The 21,849-nt window shown below is 39.7% G+C and overlaps 2 protein-coding genes across 11 annotated transcripts in view; one reads left to right on the top strand and one right to left on the bottom strand.

Moving 5' to 3' along the window:
- The window catches only part of GLT8D2 (glycosyltransferase 8 domain containing 2), a 57,573-nt gene extending 56,748 nt beyond the window's left edge, over positions 1 to 825 (top strand). For all 7 annotated transcript variants that reach the window (XM_027107385.1, XM_027107388.1, XM_027107387.1 and 4 more), the window contains one exon: positions 260 to 825. In XM_027107385.1, the coding sequence (XP_026963186.1) occupies positions 260 to 432 (173 nt within the window). In that variant the 3' untranslated portion in view covers positions 433 to 825. The remainder of the gene's footprint in view (positions 1 to 259) is intronic.
- Positions 1 to 20,254, bottom strand: part of TDG (thymine DNA glycosylase) — a 23,637-nt gene extending 3,383 nt beyond the window's left edge. The window contains exons 1-10 of one of the 4 annotated variants that reach the window (XM_027107380.1): positions 20,043 to 20,254; positions 12,144 to 12,280; positions 9,728 to 9,969; positions 8,836 to 8,905; positions 6,881 to 7,016; positions 6,597 to 6,679; positions 6,423 to 6,517; positions 4,093 to 4,264; positions 3,546 to 3,671; positions 1,157 to 3,115 (exon numbers count right to left, since the gene is read on the bottom strand). In XM_027107380.1, the coding sequence (XP_026963181.1) occupies positions 2,982 to 3,115; positions 3,546 to 3,671; positions 4,093 to 4,264; positions 6,423 to 6,517; positions 6,597 to 6,679; positions 6,881 to 7,016; positions 8,836 to 8,905; positions 9,728 to 9,969; positions 12,144 to 12,280; positions 20,043 to 20,065 (1,218 nt within the window). In that variant the 5' untranslated portion in view covers positions 20,066 to 20,254 and the 3' untranslated portion in view covers positions 1,157 to 2,981. Of the gene's footprint in view, positions 1 to 1,156; positions 3,116 to 3,545; positions 3,672 to 4,092; positions 4,265 to 6,422; positions 6,518 to 6,596; positions 6,680 to 6,880; positions 7,017 to 8,835; positions 8,906 to 9,727; positions 9,970 to 12,143; positions 12,281 to 20,042 lie in introns of those variants that run through there. The other 3 variants (XM_027107383.1, XM_027107381.1, XM_027107382.1) reach the window with 3 other exon arrangements.
- Positions 20,255 to 21,849: the final 1,595 nt, after the last annotated feature.

The raw sequence follows: 21,849 nt of genomic DNA, 5'->3' as shown, positions 1-21,849 counted from the left end.
CACACACACACACACACACACACACACACACACACACACACACACACTGGTATACAGGTAGAACATTACTGGAAGAATTTCACGAGAAACTCTTTAACAGTGGTTATTTTGGAAAATTAGGGTAGGTGGTAAATTCTTCATTGCATACCCATTGATGTGTCTGATTTCTTTTTTGTTTTATGATGAACTTGTATTGAATTTTTAATATAAAATTTTAATTTCCTAACAAACCTATTACTTTCCTCTAAACACAATGAAGGCTGGAATCCAGATACCAGATATTCGGAGCATTTTCTGCAGGAAGCAAAACTACTCCACTGGAATGGAAGACATAAACCTTGGGACTTCCCTAGTGTTCACAACGACTTATGGGAGAGCTGGTTTGTTCCTGACCCTGCAGGGATATTTAAACTCCATCATCCCAACAGCTGATATAACACGACATTTTAAATATTTCCTGTATAAATAATGTGGAATTGTCCATTTGTAGCCTACTATACCACCATTCTTTACGAACAGTACCTTTGATACAAATGATCCACAAAAACAAAAAACCCTACTGTGTACAAATAGTACCTTGAATCATATAGGTATTGATTTACTTCCTTAAGTACAAGCAGCAATTATAGAAGATAATGTGAGTGAAACATGCTATTGGGAAGAAATAAACCCAGATAGATTTCAGCAATCAATTTGCTTAACTCTGAATGAAAATTATAGCCACAAATTTAAAACATTTCTAAATATATTTTTCACATGTAGATTTTTTTTTTTTTTTAAATTTTTCTGAACGTGCAGGCTCAGCGGCCATGGCTCATGGGCCCAGCCGCTCTGTGGCATGTGGGATCTTCCCGGACCCGGGCACGAACCCGTGTCCCCTGCATTGGCAGGTGGACTCTCAACCACTGCGCCACCAGGGAAGCCCTCACATGTAGATATTTTTTAACAGGTTGTCAGTCTTGTCTTGGGTAGAACAATATATTACATTTAAAACATGAAATGTCTAAGAAAAATAAAATATTCATAGATTTTTAATGATTTTAATTATATATTATTCTACATGTTAAATATAGTAGAAGACAAACTGATCTCAGGTTAATGAGGGGAACGAATACCAGTAAGTCTTGCTAAAGAAGACAATGCAACTTAAGGATGATCATCTTCAATATTTTTTATTGTAAAAACCATCAGATTTTCAAATGAATTTAAAAACTTTTTAAATATTATTTAATGAAAAAGTCTCATATTGTTGTATATAGGGTATATCAACATTTACTGTTCATCTGTCATATTTAATGAAAAACACCATTATTGTATGCTTGAAAAAAATCTTCAAACCCATTCTCTAGTGCGTGTCCATCATAATTTAAAAGGTATTTTCTCCACTAAAAAAAAAAATCTATGTAAGGCTGTAATTGTTAAAAACCAAAGCAATACCTAGTTACATGCTTTACAGAGTCCCAGGAAAAAAATAATTAAATTGTTCCTATCCCTGATGCAAGGCACTTCAAAGCACCTGCACAAAACATCCATGTAAACAGCAGTACAGTACGTGATTTAAATAACACGAATGACTTTTACACAGCTTTACCTAGACTAAAGGAAAAATAAAATCCATCATAGCTATAGCTACAAAGGCATGGTAAGATTCACAACAATAATTTGTATCTCTTATTACCAAAAAAAACAGGCCATATAACCTTTTAGAAAAAAAACAAAACCTCATAAATATTTTCATATCAAGAAACAGCATGCTCCCTGGGTAGGTATAAAATCAGAATATTCAGAAGTGATCAGGAGTAAATGCAACTGGCATTTCTGAATACCCAGCTTTGATATCCACCAGGCCCAGTAGTCTGGACTATTTGTAGCACCATGGAAAATGCATTAGAAAATCACAAAGGTACATTACTTCAAAGTAACCTGGCCATGAGGTTCACTTAGTCCACAGTAACAAAGAGCAGTGATGAAGAGAAAGAATTTTTTAAAATTACTGGCTTATTCAATTTACCTAGCAAGAAAAATCCTGTATTATTTTAGTACATCTCATGTACATAAAGCACCAGTTTAAATAAGATTATCAAACACCTCCAGCATCTTGTTACTCAGTCTGAAAGTTCATTTCTCATCATTTCCATGTTACATGCTTAAAGCCAAGGAGGATAAAATTTGAATGGTGATAGATACTGAGAGAGAAATTCAGTTCCTTCCCTATCAAATGTATGTCTCTCAAGTAAAACACAGATGAAGTAGCAAAATTTAAAAGGTCTTCTGCACTCTCTGGAACTTAACCATCCCAGCAGAATAGTGTCTGCCTACTAGAGGACCAACACATGGGGGTGAGAGGGCCAAAGCCAGGGCTCATGGCCCTGACATGTAAGGCCGGGTTAGCCTTGCTGCTGCAAGGCCATACTCCCCAAGCAACTCTCAGAAATGCTCACCCCTGGTAAAGCAAGGAGGTCTGAGTGTGAATACAACTCAGGAAGCCCATCAAACACCACTAAAAACTACCAAATGAGACTCCACTGAGGGTTAATCTCACAGATGAAAATCAGCACATCTGCCTCTTTACCAGTGGGAATCTCACCAGCACGCCCTTCTTACGCATGAAAGGGATAACGGGGCGTCTAAGTTCACGCACAGTTAATAATCAAGTGTAAATATGCAGACTCATTTTAAATTACAGGTTAAAAATGACGCCCAAAAGGAAATCAATTTCTTCATAAATGAAAGATAGTTGATAAAAAGCTGGAAGGATGATTAATTCCAGTACAAAAACTCATACACAAAAAAACTCTACTTTCTCCTTCCAAAGTACTTAGGTCCGTAAGTAGTTCTACTGTACCATGATTACATCACCAGAGTAAAATATGAATAAAATACTTCAGTTAACAAACCACTTTGAGGTGGTGTCAAGAGGGCCACTTCTTGACAACTGCATTAAAACTGCAGCATTTAAGCAGGGCAGAGAAACACCATTCTTAAGCATGGTTTCCTTCTTCCTGTTCTTGCATCCCACAGTGATTATTAAAGGAAGGAATCTGGTCTGTAAATGACTGGGTCATCCACTGCCCATTTGGAATGTCACTGAAAGTTGATCCTCCACTGTCAGCTGCTGGCAGGAGGGGGGGGGGAAGGGGGGAAGAATGTTAGTTTACTCTATCTGAAAGCTTTAAATGATCTAATTAGGAGATTTTAACAGTCCAGTGAAGGAGAGCTGTTATTAAAATAGTTAAGCAAGCTTCTTGAATACAATTGTAAATTTCTATTCTATTTTAAGATATGGACTGATAAATCCTCATTTGTTATCCAAGGAGGGAAATGCACTTAGGATGACTTAGAGTCAGTGACTTAAAGAAAATGAGCTGTAAAAGCTTGTGAAGTTAAACACCAAATAACAATCGAATTTTCACTCTAAGTCACTAAATAGATTTTTGTATTTCCGTTCCCATTCTTCAGGAATTTACTCTCTCTAAAAAAACTTCTTTCCCCAATCCTGGCAAAACCAAGTCTTTGAAAGAAACAAACAGATGGAGGGGACATACTCAGCCCATCTGAAGAGAAGCTGCAAGGTTCACTACCGCACGGATTTTCACAATAAGCACCACCGTACGCTGCTTCATAACCCGGATCATACTTTTCTTCCTTCACAGCCATCTTCTTTGCATCCTCTGTGAGAAGGGTAAAAGGGATTTAAAACTGATTTTGTATAACAATTTTGAAGATAGCTTTATTCAAAAAACATTATCGTGAACAAATCTTTTTCTTGAATGTCACATCTGAGACACAACTTTCGCTTTAAACACTTTGTAAAATAAACCAAATTAACTCATAAAAGCTGTCAAAACCTATTAGATTTAATTTGAGGTGAGCTGCACTGTTTCTTGGCTCCTAGACATCTGCAGGAGCGCCCAGATGAGACAGGAAGTCCTTGGGAAAAGGATTTTAATAGTGACTAACACCTGTTATCAGAGCACTCTGGCTGCTAATATAATTGTTTTCTTCTCTCCTGCTTAATTTAAAATTCACAGCATACTTTCTATAATGTAGATATACATGAAACGAACAACAGGAGTGACAGTGGTAACATACCTTGGGCTAGCTGCAGGTCAAATGTATATTGCACCTCTTGGACGTCTGTGTTTCGCTCAATGCCTTTCAACTGATCTCTTAAGTCTTTCAGCTTAATGTAGTAATGAACTTTGTCCTGGGCTCGAGGAAACTGAGCACATCTTGCACTGGACGATGGCATAACATAGCAGAGCTAGAATCATAACATTTTGTAGTTATAGAAATCTTACAATTCTATTGAATCCACTCATCTTGAGATTAGAAAATCTTTCTTTCGGTTAATAACTTGATACTTATATAAATATATGCAAAATCAATAAAACTAGCTGTGTTTGAGTTCAAATTTGTAATATTTGCTTAGTACAAAGTCAATAAATCAAAAACAATGAGGCTTCCCGCCTCCCCCAGTGTTCGTACAAAACGACATATAAGTATACAATGAAAAGTCTTTCCTCTAAATTCTGTTTCTATCCACCTAGTTCTCTTTTCCAAGGGCAATCAATTGCTAGTTCCAGAGGTTTTCCATGAATATACAATCAAATAAATGTATCTGATATATGTACTCTCCCTCACCCCTTTTAAAAACACACAAATGGTAACATGCTCTATTCCCTATCCTGCACCCTGCTTTTTTTACTCAACAATATATCTCAGAGATAATTCTGTATCAAATTCAGTATCAGGTATCTATATCAGAGTAAAACAAGCTTCCTTTTTTATAGCTGTGTAGTAGTTTCATAATTTAACCAGAGCCCACCTGTGGGCATTTAGGTTGTTTCCAATCTTTTAATATTATAAGCTGTAGTAAAAAACCTTGTATATATTTAATTTTGAATATGTGTGAGTCTATCTGTTGGATAAATTCCTAGAAGTGGAATGGCTAGGAAGAAAGATATTTGCATTTATCATTTTGGATGATTATGACAAATTGTCCTTCACAGAGCATAAAATATATCAGGATATTTATATCTTACATAAAAGAGTGAGGCTGCTGAATTTTGGACTTTCCAGTTGCAATTTTTTACAATTTTTAAATTGGCCTCTATACTATATATTACAGAAAAAAAACAAACCGTTATTGACTTATTTTTTTTTGTTTATGCAGCATTTAGAAAATCCTGATTCAGAAAGATATGTAGGTGCAAACGCTACCAGGTTTTGTAACAGCACATTTTCCAAGCTCAAGATAGTCTTCAATTAAAGTGATCCAGAAACTTGAAAAAGTAGATTTTTTCAAAGCTGGATCACTAATATCGTCAATAACTCTGAATACTTCATGATAAAGAATAAATTTTATAAGATAAATGCACTCACAGATCATTGTAAGAGCTAAAACTACCTATCTTGATACGATTCAGGTTCACTTGTTATTGCACTACTATGATCACACATCCAAGAGACACACCTGAGCCTCATCTGGCATTTAAGGGACAATAATGCAGTACTTTATAGGAAGTAGTGAACTCATCTGTACAATTTTACTCAAGTAGACAAGGGTAGGCTGCAATTTAAAGAATGACCAGTGCTACAACCTACTTTATCAATCACGTATTTATTAGTTAAAAACAGAAGAAATTTAAAAAGAAGTTAAAATATATATTGGTGGCAGAAACTTTATTCTGAGGTCTCCACAAAAACTTGTCAGCACGTTGGCTTCTCGTCATTTAAAATGCTGTCTATAACACAGAGGTCTGTGCATGTGTATTTTTATTTTAAAAGTTGTAAACAAAACTTAAAACTATATTTAAGAAGCAAACTTTGAAGCAAATGCCTGCATAAACTCCACAGAAATTATAGTTTGAAAACCAATGTGTTATCTCATGATGCCTTTATGTATAAAGACAATAGCACCAAATGCCAGTCAGGTTGGCTGGATGCCTGTCTGCAACGGGGCTGTTCTGTTTCTATGGCTCTAACATGAGATTGGGCCAGGATATATAAACGGGGGGTGATTAGCAGTTTCACTAATCGGGATCATGTCTATATTTACATGTTTGTTTCACAACTGAATAAGGGCTAACCCACTTGAATTTGACAAGAATATGCCATTAAATATATTTTGAATGAGCTTGTGAGCCAGCTCCTCTTGACATTTTAGCCCAATAACATAACTAACATAATGTCATAAAGACATTTATCTGACAAATGTTTCTTTTTCGAATAAAACTATAACAGTATCTGAATTAATTTGCAACCATTACTTCAAGTTGATATGTAGATATTATTCCACAAAATACAGTGTTTTTTTTTTCACGGCATAAATTAAAAATGGACAGAACAAATAAAAAGGGGAAACTAGCTAGAGAAAATTCATATTTAGTTGATTTACAAATGTAGTTTTAAGGACTTACCGTTTCTGTGTCTGGTATCTTATGCGGTTGAAGTCCAAATTCTAAGTTCTTAACTTTTACTCCAAAAACTTCCTTACTAAAAATTTCATAAATACCTAAAATGAAATACAAGCATATTTACATTGCCCATAATGTTAGCAAAGAAAAAAGATAAAATTTAAAAGTAAATCTTACATTTTCCATTAAACACTGCTATTCGTGGCTGATATTTCTGTAATTTCTGCACTAGAATACGTCCTCCTTCACGAACTTCTTTACTAAAATCGAATTAAAAAGTAGTCAAAATATAAATATGGCAATATTTATAATACGCTAAATTCAGATAGCTTTCTATAAAAGATCAACTCATATAACTGTTAAGCTCAGCTTAAACTAGATACATGGGATGCTCCTAGAGTACACGAGGCACCCAGCACGACCAGGGTTCCAACCTACAAAACCGAATGTTATGCAATCACCTGGAAAGATCCTTGCTGCCTGGTGTTGTCCTTTCCACCATATTGGTAAATCCAATACCATATTTTCCTGGTAAAGTGTGATCATCCATGTGATTCAGTTGGACCTCACTCAGCCCTGACATAAACAGACACTTCCCTGTGAAGAGGAGAGTTCAGTTTATTTCTGTAGAAGGTCAAAGGTTTTTCTGCCCCATGTATTGATGCGGGTCTACTCTTGAAATAAAAAAAAAAAAAAAAGATTTTGGATATTTAAAAAATTATAACGTAGGTCAAATACCATACCAAGCAATTACTATGGGCTGGGTGCTGTGCTAAGTCCTTCACGTGGATTACCTCATTTAATTGTCGTAACTATGAAATATTACTATTACTTTTCTCCTTTTTACAGGGGGTCAAAGTAAATGCTTGTTGGGTACACAGCTAGTCAGTGTAGTAAACTTCAACACTGTTTAGCTTTTAAATAACTGGAAGTACCACCACCTGCCACTGGAAAACCCTAAACAGATAAACATACACCAATGGACTCAGGGCATTTAAACATCTTGACAGTGGAGAAAATGAAAAGTTCAAACTTCTCTAGAAATTTTGTTTTCAAATAATGGAGACAACATGTTATTAGTTCCAAAAATACATTACTATCATTTGTCCTAAAGGGTTTTAATGCTGTTTACTTAATCAGCTAGTGTTTCCTGATTGTCTACTGCGCGCCTTGTCTATTAGGCAGTGTTATAACAGATAAGACGATTTATATATAGGACAACACAACAGGAGTTATACTTGGTTTTAAAGCTCACTCTACAAGTATGAGGGTCTTCAATGCTAATTTCTGCCATAGATACAAAGCATCTGTGGAGAACGCCTCCGATCAGAGTCTCTCTTAACTATTACAGCTTGATTGCCAATGCATTTCATTTCTCCTAGGAAATAAGATGAGCAGAAATCTGGAAAGGTAAGTATTCCGTCTGTACTGGCACAACGATGCACTACTGTTACTATTCTGTAGATAAAAGAATAGTAACAAAAAAGAAAAATCATTTTCAAAAAGTGTTAAAACTCACTGAAAACAACTCAAACAAAAGAGGAAGTACTCCTTTTTCATGCCCCTCCACTCTTTTTTTTTTGCCGTACGCGGGTCTCTCACTGTTGTGGCCTCTCCCGTTGCTTCGGACGCGCAGGCTCAGCGGCCATGGCTCACGGGCCCAGCCGCTCCGCGGCATGTGGGATCCTCCCAGACCGGGGCACGAACCCGTGTCCCGTGCATCGGCAGGCGGACTCTCAACCACTGCGCCACCAGGGAAGCATGCCCCTCCACTCTTATACACCAAAATGTTAACAGCGCCAGATCATTTCAAACCTTTTATTTTTGTGTAAAAACACATAGAAAAGATGTATTATATTTACTCAACCATATAGTTTCTTTTTATAAAACACAATTTGGTTTAAAAAAACAAGACCCAGGGCTTCCCTGGTGGTGCAGTGGTTGAGAGTCTGCCTGCCGATGCAGGGGACACAGGTTCGTGCCCCGGTCTGGGAGGATCCCACATGCCGCGGAGCGGCTGGGCCCAAGAGCCATGGCTGCTGAGCCTGCGCGTCCGGTGCCTGTGCTCCACAACGGGAGAGGCCACAACAGTGAGAGGCCCGCGTACTGCCAAAAAAAAACAAAAAAAAAAAGACCCAAACTGTTAACTAGAATATCTAGTTTAAAAGTAAAATATTAAAAAAGGTAGCCACAGGGACTTCCCTCGTGGTCCAGTGGCTAAGACTCCATGCTCCCAATGCAGGGGGCCTTCCCCTGGTCAGGGAACTAGATCCCACATGCTGCAACTAAGAGTTCGCATGCCACAACGAAGATCCCACATGCGACAACGAAGACCCCGTGTGCTACAAGTAAGACCTGATGCAGCCAAATAAATATTTTTAAAAATAAAAAAAAAATAAAAAAGGTAACCACTTACAAAAATGGTTTCCAGGTCCAGGGTAATGATGCCCTTTGTAAGCAGCCATTAGTCCTGGGTTGATGCCAATCTACAAAACAAAATGTTTGTACATTTTAGTCTTGAAAAGTAGGCTTAAGTCTTAGGGCTTCCATGGAGGAGGGGTGGATAAAACTGAATTGATTAAAATAAAAATCTAATCCAGCGTCAGAAGTTATTGCTTTATCAAGTACCAACTCTTGACCTGAACAAAGTATTCCATTTTGAGGAAAGAGATTTCCTTTATATTAAAAGTTTTGGTGTTGTTTTAAAAAACCAGTTTGACTCCCTCATATCCCCAGCAGCCTCACCCCCAACTGGGCTGGAAAGAGAGAGGAGCTGGAGGAATCAATCAACCTGAGCCCAGGTCCAGCCACAAGTCTGCTTCTCAGCTCCCAACAAGCAGCTGACTCCACATCATCCACCCAGTTGTTTCCATGCTGATGTTGCTTACAGTTACTGACAAAAATCAAAGTCCAAAATCAGTGTTATCATGTACGGAGAACCCACAGGCGTCATGCAACCTAAGTGAGCACGTGGATTATTTTATGTAATTGCAATCCCTATGCCAAAGGATCCACCTTCATCCTATCATCACCCCTGCTTCACCAATGAGGAAACTGGGGTTTAGGAAGGTTCAGGCTTGTCCGTGGTCATACCCATGTGGCAGGATGTGAAAGCAAACAGCCCTGCCCCGGAGCCCACCCTCTTAAACTCACCCATATAATACAACCTTAAGAAGGTGACTCCATTTACTACCAAGAGGATCTTAGAAATGGTTCTTTTCAGCAAAATACTATTTGCAAGGATATGGTTAAGTAAAGTTAATCCTCTAATGCTATTTATAAAACCAAAGGAGAACAAATATGCTTACAATCACAATATCCAGATTGAAGGTCAAAATGTCCGGCAGAGTCTTGGTCAAAAGTTCAGCTTCTGAAACACCGTTGAACCGGTCTACTTTCCTTTTCACTTTAAATGTGTCTGTAATTTTTTCTTGCTTTTCTTTTGATTTTGTGGACTTGCCAGATTTTTTGGCTTCAGCGGGTTTTTTGGGTTCCACCGGTGTTTTTGGTTCTGTTTTTCTGGGTTTTCTTTTCCTTCCTTTTGGAGTCTCTGAAACACAATGATTTCCAAGATGTAGATGCAAAAAACCTTAACTTACAAGCTTTAGCAGCTTTCCCAGAAAAGTCACCCCATCAACATCCTTTCTACTTTTCTCTTTTATTTCCCAACATCACTCTCCTCTGCAATGCCTCCACCTCCCTTCTGGGTCTATGTGGCCTCAATCCCATCCTGCTTCCTCTGCTAGCCGTTCTTGGGAGGAAATGTCCTTTATAATCATAGATTGATTTTCCACACACTATTATCGGGCATCTTGGCCTCCCCAGGGATGCGAAGTATCTATGTACCATTTTATAAGAATTCTAAATATAAATACATAAATAGTTAAGTCAACGAATGAAAGAATAAATAGATAGAAAAACAGGGAGGAAGGGAAACATTTTAATTCAGTTCCCCTGTAATTTCCAGCAGAACTCAAATGGCTTGTGGGCTTATTTTAGGGACTGAGCGTATATCCTGTTCCCCACACAGTCGAAGAGGTGAATTGAGACATGCTCGGGATGGACTCTCTGGGCTGGCAGTACTTGTCAAAAAGGAAGACTAGGGCTCTGATCTCAGGACCTCAAGCAGAGTTTCTCAATCTTGGCCCTACTGACATTTTAGGCTGAATGAGTTTGGGCTGTGAGGGCTTGTCCTGTACATTCAAGTATGTGTAACAGCAACTGGGGCCTCTACCCACTAGGTGCCAGTAGCACCCTGCCAGTCATTGCAATCAAAGGTATCTCCAGACAATGGCAGATGTTCCTTGGGGGAAAATTACCTGTGGACAAGCACCAGGGACATAAAATCACCCAAAGGGGGTCTTGATTTTGTCATCCGTAACGCTTTACCGTAGCACTTCATGTCTCGGGCCCCTATCCCATTCCGCTACCATTTGGCGTTTCCTCAACTGAGCCTCCCATCCGTCCTCTCTTCTCCTCACACTGCTTCAGCCACTCCCTATGCCAAGGGGTCCACCTCCATCGGCTGGTGGCTGGAGAAGTCCTAGTGCCCCTGCCCGGAAAGACAGAAGAGTCGAGGGCAGGATGGATCTCCAACGCAGTGGAGTTAGATGTGCTCCTGCAACCATAAACTGAAACTCTGAGCACGTTCCTTACACCGTACTGCTACGCTGAGGAAAATCGTTACCCTCTCCACCATCCACCCCCAAATCTGTTCTCCTCTCTTCTAATTCCCTGTCTTGGTGAACGGTACCTCTTTCTCCCTCACTTCCAGCAAGAAATTCATGAACCACGGCCTCACCTCCAAGTTCTGCCCTGCTCTCTACCATATTATCATATATATTATTATTATTAGATACATAGTATGATATATCTCTATTATAGTCTATCCTCTATGATATTAAAATATCAATCTATTTAAGTCCCCCTCTAATTCCATTCTCTCAACAGCTTCCTATCGCCTTCAGAATAGAACACACATTCTTTAGGTTAAACAAGAAGCCCCGACTGACCCCTAATCCAGCCTCACCTCTCACCATTTCTTTGCTATACTCCAGACTCCAATAACACAGAATCACGGGTTTTCAACTGTGTCATGCTTCTTCATGTCTGTGGTTTGGTGCACACTGCTCCCTTGGCCTGGAATTTTCCCCAACCCATTTGTCATGTGCTTCACGTGCTACTCCCTCACTTTTGAAATTCAGAGCTCTGGGAAGCTGCCTCTGAGCCTCAGTCCAAGTTAGGTGCCAGCCCCGCAGCATCCTGTGCCCCTATGTACCACTTAGTGTACAGAGGAGTTCCATGTTGACTAGATTAGGAGATATTTGAGGGCAGGATCCATGTTCTTTTATTCCCCAAAACCTATCACAGTGCCTGGCACTTATTAAGTACTTAAAAAGTGGATTAAATTTTTTAACACAAAAACAGAGTTAAAACCCATCATAAGGGCTTCCCTGGTGGCACAGTGGTTGAGAGTCTGCCTGCGGATGCAGGGGACACGGGTTCGTGCCCCAGTCCGGGAAGATCCCACATGCCGCGGAGCGGCTGGGCCCGTGAGCCATGGCCGCTGAGTCTACGCGTCCGGAGCCTGTGCTCCGCAACGGGAGAGGCCACAACAGTGAGAGGCCCGCGTACCGCAAAAAAAAAAAAAAATCATTAAACCCTTTCTTAAATATGTTGGCTAATGCAGTAGCTAATTTTCCAAAGTATCCTGGTGAAAACTACCTTGTGTGGGTTCCTGAGCAGGAGCTGGGGCTGGAACTTCCGGCATTTCTTGTTCATTCATAACTGCCATAGGAACTTCAGCCATCATTTGTTGGAATGGAAATGTATAAAAAGCTTGCGCGTGCTGAAGGGGACAGCTGAAAGAACACTCAAGGATAAGATAAGAAGACAAAATTACCCAAACTAAGGTTAAATGATCAGCTCTAAAAAACCGTCAGGATCCAAATATTTGTAACCAGATTATAGTATTTATTTAGAGTTGACAACAGGAGCAAAGAGGGGAAGAAGATCTCTTCCCATATGTACACATTTACCCATCCTTTACCGGGTACCTACTAACCATCTATAATTAACTCTCACACTGTTTTAATGACAAAATGTGTCATCAGTAAAGCTTACCAGTCCTGTCAGGTAAGCCTGTACTTCCCTGAAATGAGATCATGGGAATTTTCTAGTAGACAGTTGAAAGACCCACCAGCCCATACAGGGTTGAAATATCCACAAAAATAATTTGTATTCCTACCTTCAGTATTTAATCCTCTTGTCACAAAGATCCCCTGCAATTTAAACTTTTTTTTTCAGTTTTATTGAGATATAGTTGACATGTAACATTGTATAAGTTTAAGGTGTACAACAGTGTTGATCTGACACACATATACTGCAAAATGATTACCACCATAGCCTTAGCTAACACTTCCACCGGGGCACATAATTACCATTTCTTTCTTGTTGTGAGAACATTTCAGATCTGCTCTCTCAGCAACTTTCAAGTATATCCTTCAGCATTATTCGTTATAATCACCATGCTGTACATTAGAACCCCAGAACCTGTTAATCTTATAACTTGAGGTTTGTGCCCTTTGACCAACATCTCTCCATTCCTTAAGAACTTAAGGTTCTCTTTTGATTTACTTGCCTGTTTACTTATGTATTCATTGGATCTGTTTTTTTTTAACGGTTGCTGGGTTTTTTTGGCCACTAAATGAGGACTAGAAATGGACATTTCCATAAATATCTGTGAATTTATGGAAAAGACTACTCTAAACCTCTCTTCTGAACACGATTTAAACTCTGTTCAAAGTGTTCTGTTCAATGTAAGGAACACAGGCCTTCACAGAAAACAAATGCTAAAAATATTTCTGGTGACTATAAACCACCACCCCAAGCTGTTGCTATCAGCACAAAGCTAGGGAAGTAAACCCACATTTTATGAAACCTGAGTTACAGCTGATGCCAAAAAAGTGCCACTAAATATGCAGAAGGAAGAAAAACACTAGGAAATAAAATGGATAAGTACCATTTACCATTTGGAGAGAAAAGCCATGTTTTCTGTGGCAAGCTTAATAGTTTCTTTTTCTGTGATGTGTGGACAAAGAAAACAGGGTGCTCAGAAAGCGGAGGTTAAAAAGGCAAACTAGTACACGGTAAATGCATGCACTTTACAACATGTAAATCGTACCTTAATAACTTGGTTCTTAAAAAAAGAAGGCAAACTAAGACATTCCCCAGGATAAACTTAAACGGCCCAGGCAGACACAGGGTTACAAACTACCTGTGGGTGGCTAGGCTAGAACACTGGGTGCTCAAAGAAAAACAGGGGCCCAATCTCAATGGACAAAACAATGGCGAAGCATTCTAGCTTCAAGCTATCTTTAAGGGTAAGATGGTAAAGAAAAGATGAAGAATTAGTGAGAAAGATATTAAACTATATACCTTAAGAGTTTTATTTCTTTAAATACATTGTTTTCAAATTATATGAAAAAATAAAGACAATATAATGATTTAGTAAACTATAGTACATTAACATGAGTCTACTATGCAGCTACTAGAAATTAAATTTATTGATATGTAAAAGCACAGAAAATGTTTAATATATAATAAAGTGGAAAAGAATACAAAACAACATTGTGAGCTAAGGCTGCTCATGGAGAAAGTATGTAGACAAGGACTAGAAGTTAAGTTGTAAAATTGAAAAGAAGCAAAGGGCTTAAACCTTGCCTGGCACAAAGTCAAATGTTCTCTTTTTTCACCCTTTTCTTTAATAATATTCATAGCACTTTTGGATAAATTGTCCAAATACTGGCTGTGTTTATGACTGAGATATGCTAACGAGGAGCTGGTTATATAGCTAGGTTAGTCGAGAGATCTCATGTGGCTACCCTTGGAAATTCCAGTAAAACGCACTGTAACTTCGGACTGTGGCCAGTGATGGTTTCCTGAGATCTAATAGCCCCTTTCAGCTAGAATATATAAAAGAAAACTCATATGGTCACAATAAGTGAGTGTCGCATTGTCAGGAAGGCAGCGTCCCACTCTCCCCCATGTTTATTGTTACGGCTCTCAGAGTTTCACATATTTGTCCCATTTTGAGCACTTCACAAAAATCCACTCTTAAAAATATGAAGACAAGGGAAACACCATTTCCATTACGAAAGGATTCTGAACTTCAAAAAATGAATTTCCAAAATGTGGCTCCTTTCGCATATTTAGGGGTCATTAAATTCTGACTTTCAGAAACTGAAAACCAAAATTTCAGAATTCAGCTGGCTGAAGAAAAAGTGAAAAATACGGAAGAGAAAATGTGGTCTTATTTTAAGAGACAGGCATCAATTTTTTTTAAAAAAAATCCAGAAACTTGGCTATAATATGGATGTGTCCCTTAATCCTTCTAAAATTATCCCTGGCACTTTACAGTAAGCTTAAGTAGAAAAGAAATAGAGAAAGCTATGAAAAACAGAATGTATAAATTCTGAGGTAATGTACCATTTTTGAGCATTCAATTTAGCTTGATTATCTTAACAGCTTCCTAAGAGCCGGAACAAAAGGAAAGAGGGTGGACTACAACGTTCTTACTACTTGGAGAAGACAGCATTACACCTGTACCAAACCCTTTATGAACCTGAATGCTAGGAAACTAAAGTTCTGGATAATTTAATTTTCTATTATCTAATAATGGTTAAATTTGGAAGCAGCATGAACCTATTTCAACCTTAATGTGAAAATATTTCCTAAATACATTTGTTATATTTATATAGGATAACTGCCACTTCATAATTCAGAATTCTGCAATATTTATGAACAACAATTTTCTCTGTATTAGAGACAGCAACAGAGGAGCACTTAGCATCCTCTCAGGACCTCCGTTCCCTCCCCATGAAAATGAGGGGTGAGATTCCGTGATTTCCACATATATGGAGAAAGTGTAGGAAATAAGACCAAACCTGTCCAGACTCAGAACGAACCCCAAAGCATTTTAATTTTCTATAATTCCCTGATATCAAACTTATGAGCATGATAAATGATTTTATTTCCCCTTGTTGACTTTTCTCTCCTATCATCTGTGTCTGTCCACACACACACATGTTCTGGACACCTCTCCCCTTTCCTGCAGTTAACCCTTTCCTCTCTCCTAGCCTCCATTTACACCCCCTTCACCTGAACAACAGTGCTCAAAGGACTGGTTTTTTACCACTGTCTGAAAGTGATGAAGTGTGTATTTTCCAAAGGTCTTTCTCAAAACACACACGGCATGCATGTGCGCACGAGCATACACACACACACACACACAGAGTTGACTAAGGAGTCCAGTTAATTCAGATTTTGCTGCATTTCAAAAAACTAACTCGGGGCGGTGGGATGAATTGGGAGAGTGGGATTGACATATATACACAACTATGCATAAAATAGATAACCAATGAGAACCTCCTGTATAGCACAGGGAACTCTACTCAATGCTCTGTGGTGACCTAAATGGGAAGCAAATCTAAAAAAGAAAGGATATATGTATACGTATAACTGATTCACTTTGCTGTACAGCAGAAACTAACACAACACTGTAAAGCAACTATACTCCAATAAAAATTAAACAAAAAACCCAGAAAACTAACTCTTTAAGGTTCCTCTAAGATGAATGACTCCAACTTCTTTAACCTTCAGTTATTTTCTACTATTTTAAAGACGTAAGTTGCTTTTTTCCTAAATATATTTGTCTTAGTTTGTTCAGGTTGCTATACAAAACACCATAGACGGAGTGGCTTATAAACAACAAATATTTATTTCTCACAGTTTTGGAGGTTGGAAAGTCCAAGTTCAAAGTGCTGGCAGATTTAGTGACTGGTGAGGGCCTGCTTTATGGTTCATTTTCGGTTGACTTCTTGCTGTGTCCTCACACGGGGGAAGGGGTGAGGGATCTCTCTGGGATCTCTTTTACAAGGGCACTAATTCCAATTAGGAGGGCTCTGCCCTCATGACCTAATCACCTCCCAAAGGCCCCACCTCCAAATAACCTAACCATATGTTAGGTTGCAACATATGAATTCTGGAAGGACACAAACATTCACTCTATAGCAACATTTTATTACCTTCATTTAAACAAGCATACACAACACTGAATACTTACAAAATAATGATCAATGCTAAATAATCCAAATGCTCAACTCAACGGGACTAGTTACATAAATTATGATGGAATACATTACAACTATTGAAAGCCTACATTCAATATTGCTAAGTGGAAGTGCGTGTATTCACCATGCATTACTGGGTACTTACTGTGCAGGGTCTACTAGAAACTGTAAACACAAGAAACTGAGAATGAGCCAGAACCCCAACTCATTTAACTATTGTGCATATAGCATAATTTCAGGTTTCCTCACTACCTGGTCATTTTTCTAGTGCTTAGGATAAAACAAAATAAAAATACTCCATAGCCTCATCATCCTGAAACTGAGCAGGGCTATCAACGTCCTCATTCTGGAGACATATTACAAAATCATTACATTAGCTTTACTGGCACCCACATTATACTGTTGATTCATACTGAATTTACCATCAATGAAAACTGCCCTTTATCACCGCTCCCTCATCTCATACCTGTAACACTGTTCTTTATACACTTAAGCACGGGATTGTGCCTCTTTTTGTAATAGATGATTCACATTCCAGTCAGTTGGGATTGACCTGGATTCTGACTCAATCTATCAATTCCACAAACCCCTCACAGAGTTGGGTCAAATATTTTATCAGCACGCCTTCAGCACCTTGAAGCTGTTAAACACTGGAAAGTTGGGGTAGGACTACATGGCACATCAGTATAGACCTCTCTTCAGCCTGGCCTTGACTCTCAGTAGTAAAGCAGTTTTGATTTCACCTAAGAGGACTGCCACCAGTCTATCCTTATCTTGCCCACAAAACGTACAGATGTTAGGGAGGCTGACTTTGAAGCTACACTGTGTGGGTTCAAATTTCAGCTCTGCCATTTACTAGTTCTGTAGGCAGGTTCCTTAACCTCTTTATGTCCCAGCTTCCACATCTGTAAAATGGGGACAGAAGCACCTAATTCATTGATTATGAGAATAAAATTGGTTAACACATGTAAAACACTTAAAACAGTGCCTGCTGTGTAATACATTTGTTGTAACAAAGACAACAGGGGATGATTAAATATTCTAGGTACCCCTGTCATCCACCTTCTGATGCTGTCTAGCCTAGGATCATTATCAAAAAGGGAATGAACCTAGCCTGGTAGGTCTTGCTTTATTCTGAATTTATACTGTAGCTTAGTGGTCACTAGTTCCTTTTAAATATGTTCAATAACCACTGAGAAGTAAAAATTTTATTTAGGATCAAAGTCAATAAATTCCACGACAGACTCCACCTGTGGAAAATAAAAGGGATCCATGTGTTTATTTTCAGACTTTAGGCCCCTCTGCTGTTGTCTACAAGTTATTAAAGAATGCTGTAATCTGGCCTCTCACTTGAAATACAACTCATCTGGGTCAGGAAACATGATTTCTGTTAGAGCTGCTAAAAGTTCTCTTAAATGACCTCATTGATCTTGAGCTTTAAACCTAACAATCATTATGCCATTTTCCATCTACAATCATTTTCCTTAACATGAAATGAAAAATCAAAATCAGAACTAAGTGCTTATATTTTCTGTCATCTACTAACAACATGCCAGTGAACAAAGCAGAAAACCCAAATCTTTCTTGTCCTTCTTATTGTCCACACTAACTCAAAAAAGTTCTTGGTCTCTTTAACATTTCTAGAAAGCCCAGTCTCATCTGAGGGTTAATCTTAACTGTCTGTATTCTTGGTGGTCTGTGTCACACGTTTCCAGTCATTTTTGACTTGGCATCCTACTTCCCATCTTTGGTAAACGTCCTTTTCATGCTTGAGCTCATTAGAAACATACTGGTCCTCTTCTTCCTTTTTCCCTCTCTGGTTAGACTGTAAGCACTTGTTTAGACTCTTGAACTATTCTCTCTTTTTTTAAAAAGGGGTCTATATCTATGGAATTCTTTTCTTTGAATTTTTTGAAATTAATCTTCCAAAGTAAATAGCAAATTCACTATACCCAAAGTTCCATGCCATTCCTTGATTAGCACAAAGTCAAGGATGACAGAGAACCACTTTCTCAGGATTACCTGGGGCCTGAGTCATTTCAGAATGCCCAAGGATAAACTCCTCAGAGTACTAACACAGAATTCTCCATATTTCCCAAGGTGAAAGCTTTGCAAATCAAAATAAAAAATGATCTATAACCCAATGGATTAAGTTAAGACCAAATATAAGTCAGACAGTTTTGAGCTAAACATTGTACCAGAGAGACCTATTACTTTGCTGCAAGACACTGAGTACGGTCTGACAATGTGAACGACCAGCCCTCCCCAAATCTGCATTCCGGAACAGGCATGATGGCCGACCGGACTCTGCCATTTTATTTAAGGTATTGAGCGTCCAGATTTTGGTGTTCGCGAGGGGCCTGGAACAAATCTCCCGCGGATACGGAGAGATGACTGTAATTTACTTCATGGAAGGTGTTACCCAGGTTTCAATTCAGATCCGAAGATCACAGAGAGTGATTTCCACAAGTTCTGGTGAATTCTTTTATTTGTAAAGTTCTTCACGGAAAGAAATGGAGTTATTTCAGGATTTGATTCATAATGTCAAGATGAAGTCTGCACTTTATCTACATATATCTCCTTCTCTAAACTCTAAGACAATCTATGTTGGTTACTTAAGACACCCCTTCCACATAACGCCGACTCACAGCATGTCACAACTGGATTCCACAGACGCCCTATTTTACAGATATGAACAGGCCCAGAGAAGTTTAGTGTCTTGCCCAAGTTCAGGGCCCCATGGCCAGAAAGTCAGGATAATTCTTCATTAGGTCTAACAGTACTGTATTCCAATGTAAACCTTTTTTTTTTTTCCTTTTTAAAGACTCTGTTACCATATTTAGTTCATTTGGCTTTCCGTCTGGGGTTCCAATTTCGAGATGTCTGCTTTTGCAAAACTCTCCACGCCTCTTACACTCCCCAAAGGACATATTACAAGTAAATTCTTAAGGGAGTCCCGAAGACCACTAGAACACAATTTCACACGACTTCTTGGGAGTGTTATTCCTAGTCCCAGAATTCAAGAGCTCTAGTGCGGCAATGTTATCTACCCTGTGCCCCTGACGTACACCTTTGAGGAAGGAAGACACAGTAAATCTACAGCTCTTAGATGAAGACTCCTGGAGTGATACGTGTGATACTACATCCTTACAGCTCCGCACGGTAATGGAGGGTGAAGGGAAATATAGCCAAGAAAGGTAACCGGAAACAAATATTAACCGGAGACTGCTTGTTGCTTATTATCGCATTTTAATGCTGTCTGGGTGCCGGCAAGGACTGGGGAGAGGAGCCCACATGCAAGCGGCGCCCAGGCTGAGGGACCTAAGCAACGGGCGCCCCGAACAGGCCGCCAGTGCGCACGCGCGGCACCGGCCTTTGTACTGGGGCCGTGGCCTTAAAGACCCCCCTGCGTGCGTGCGTGCGCGCGCGCGCCCGCGGCCCTCCACCCGGCGAAGGGCGCGGGGGGAGGGGCGGTGCCCCGCCCCGGCCTTACCTGCCTGCGTTCTCCGCTTCCATTCCCTGCTGCCGATCGCGCGCGCAGCTACTCCTGCCTGGCAAGCGAGCGACCGGACACTGTAGTACCGCGGCCCAGGCACGTACTGCGGTACGGTAATAACCAGACACTTAGATTCGATTGCTGGCAGAACTGGGACAGCGGCTGGCGCTCAAGCTCCTCCCCCAAGTTTCTAGTCCCCCCTCCCCCCAGGCCAGACCCACCCTCCGTCCGGCGCTTCCGTTTGCCCGGAGCCAAATCACACGCCCTGTGCTTGTCACGTGATGCAGGGCAGTCCAATCACGTTCTCTCCCCTCTCGTTGGTTCTACTGCTCGCCACTTGGCCTTCCGGGAAAGGTGGAGGATAAAAAGGCAGGGAGGGGGCCCGCTCTGGGGATGTGAGGTTTTGTCCGCCCGTCTTTTTGGTGGTGGGCCGGTGGTAGTGCGTGCGAGTTGGGGAAGTCTTCTCTGTGGGCGCTATGTAGGTGGGGCGGTTATGCTTATCACAATTATCCAGGCCTTTCCACCTGGATAATTTTATTCCGATTAAAAACTGCGATTTGCATTAATTACCAGGTAATACTGTGATGTAGGAGAAAGCAGAGACTTTGGTATCAGAAAACCTGGGAGTCCTGGCCGCTGTACCATATTGGGCCTCACTTTCCTAATCTGTAAAATGAGGGTGATTGTAAAACAGCTTTGTAAAATGTGGAACTTTACGTAAACCGTTCTCTGCTTTACTTTTAATATGTAAAAATATAAAAGTTTAAACTCTGTGAGAGTAGATGGCACTCAAGCATCACCTCCTCGTAACAACCTTCCGGACTAACCTCTCTTTTATTCTCGCTGGCTGTTAAAGCTGGGTTTTGTTTCTTTAGTTCTCAAGTTAATCGCTGGTTTTTGTACAAGGACTTCATTAAATAACTCTTAATGGTAATAGGCTATTCTGTTTCTTTCGTTAGCCTGATGGGACACATGGCTGCTGTATTAGTTAGCTTTCCATATTTTATGCTGTGAGTCCAAAATCTCAGTGGTTTACAGCAACAAAGGTTTATTTCTCACTGATTAATACACAAGCTGGGAAATGGCTGAGGCTCTGTGCCACTTGTGTCTTCTTCATTCTAGGATCCAGGAAAGGGCTTTCATGAGTAAATACAGAAATATTGATTTGTATTATATGAATTGCTTAAGTGAAACTTATAACATTTTTAAACTTTTCAGAATGTCTACGAATACTCTGCCTACTAGTAAGTAGGTGTCACTCAGAACCTGACTCATGGTCGGTATTCAGTGATTATTTGTTGAGTGAATGAATTAACAACAGCCCAACCTCTCTTTCTCTCTGGTTTTGCTAACCACTCAGGACCACAATCCAGAAAAGTTTTAAAGCAACATCTTTGAGGTACTCCTGTATGTATTTTTTTTTTTTTTTTTTTTGCCATGTCACGGCTTGCAGGATCTTAGTTTCCCAACCAGAGATGGAACCCGTGTCCCTTGCAGTGGAAGTGCAGGGGTCCTAACCACTGGACAGCCAGGGAATTCCCTGTCCTGTATGTATTTTTAAATGCATGAATTAGGCGAGCATATTGTGAAAATTAAGTAGAAGTGAAGGTTACTAGTGGGAAGCTCAAGAAGTAGGAAGCTAGAGTCGTGGGTAGGAAATCGCTTCTGATGCTGGCAAGCAGGGCCAGCTTTATGGGTGTGTGATCTGTGTAGTCGAATAGGGCCCTACTCTTATAAGGGCCCCATAGTTAGTTAATTTAATGCTCTGCTACTGCCATCTTGAAATTCTTAAATAATTATTTAA

The sequence above is a fragment of the Aethalodelphis obliquidens genome, unplaced genomic scaffold (genome assembly GCF_003676395.1).
Source record: "Aethalodelphis obliquidens isolate GAN/ISIS:26980383/991018 unplaced genomic scaffold, ASM367639v1 scaffold8, whole genome shotgun sequence".
NCBI lineage: Eukaryota > Metazoa > Chordata > Mammalia > Artiodactyla > Delphinidae > Aethalodelphis > Aethalodelphis obliquidens.
This window is presented reverse-complemented; position numbering and strand designations above follow the sequence as displayed.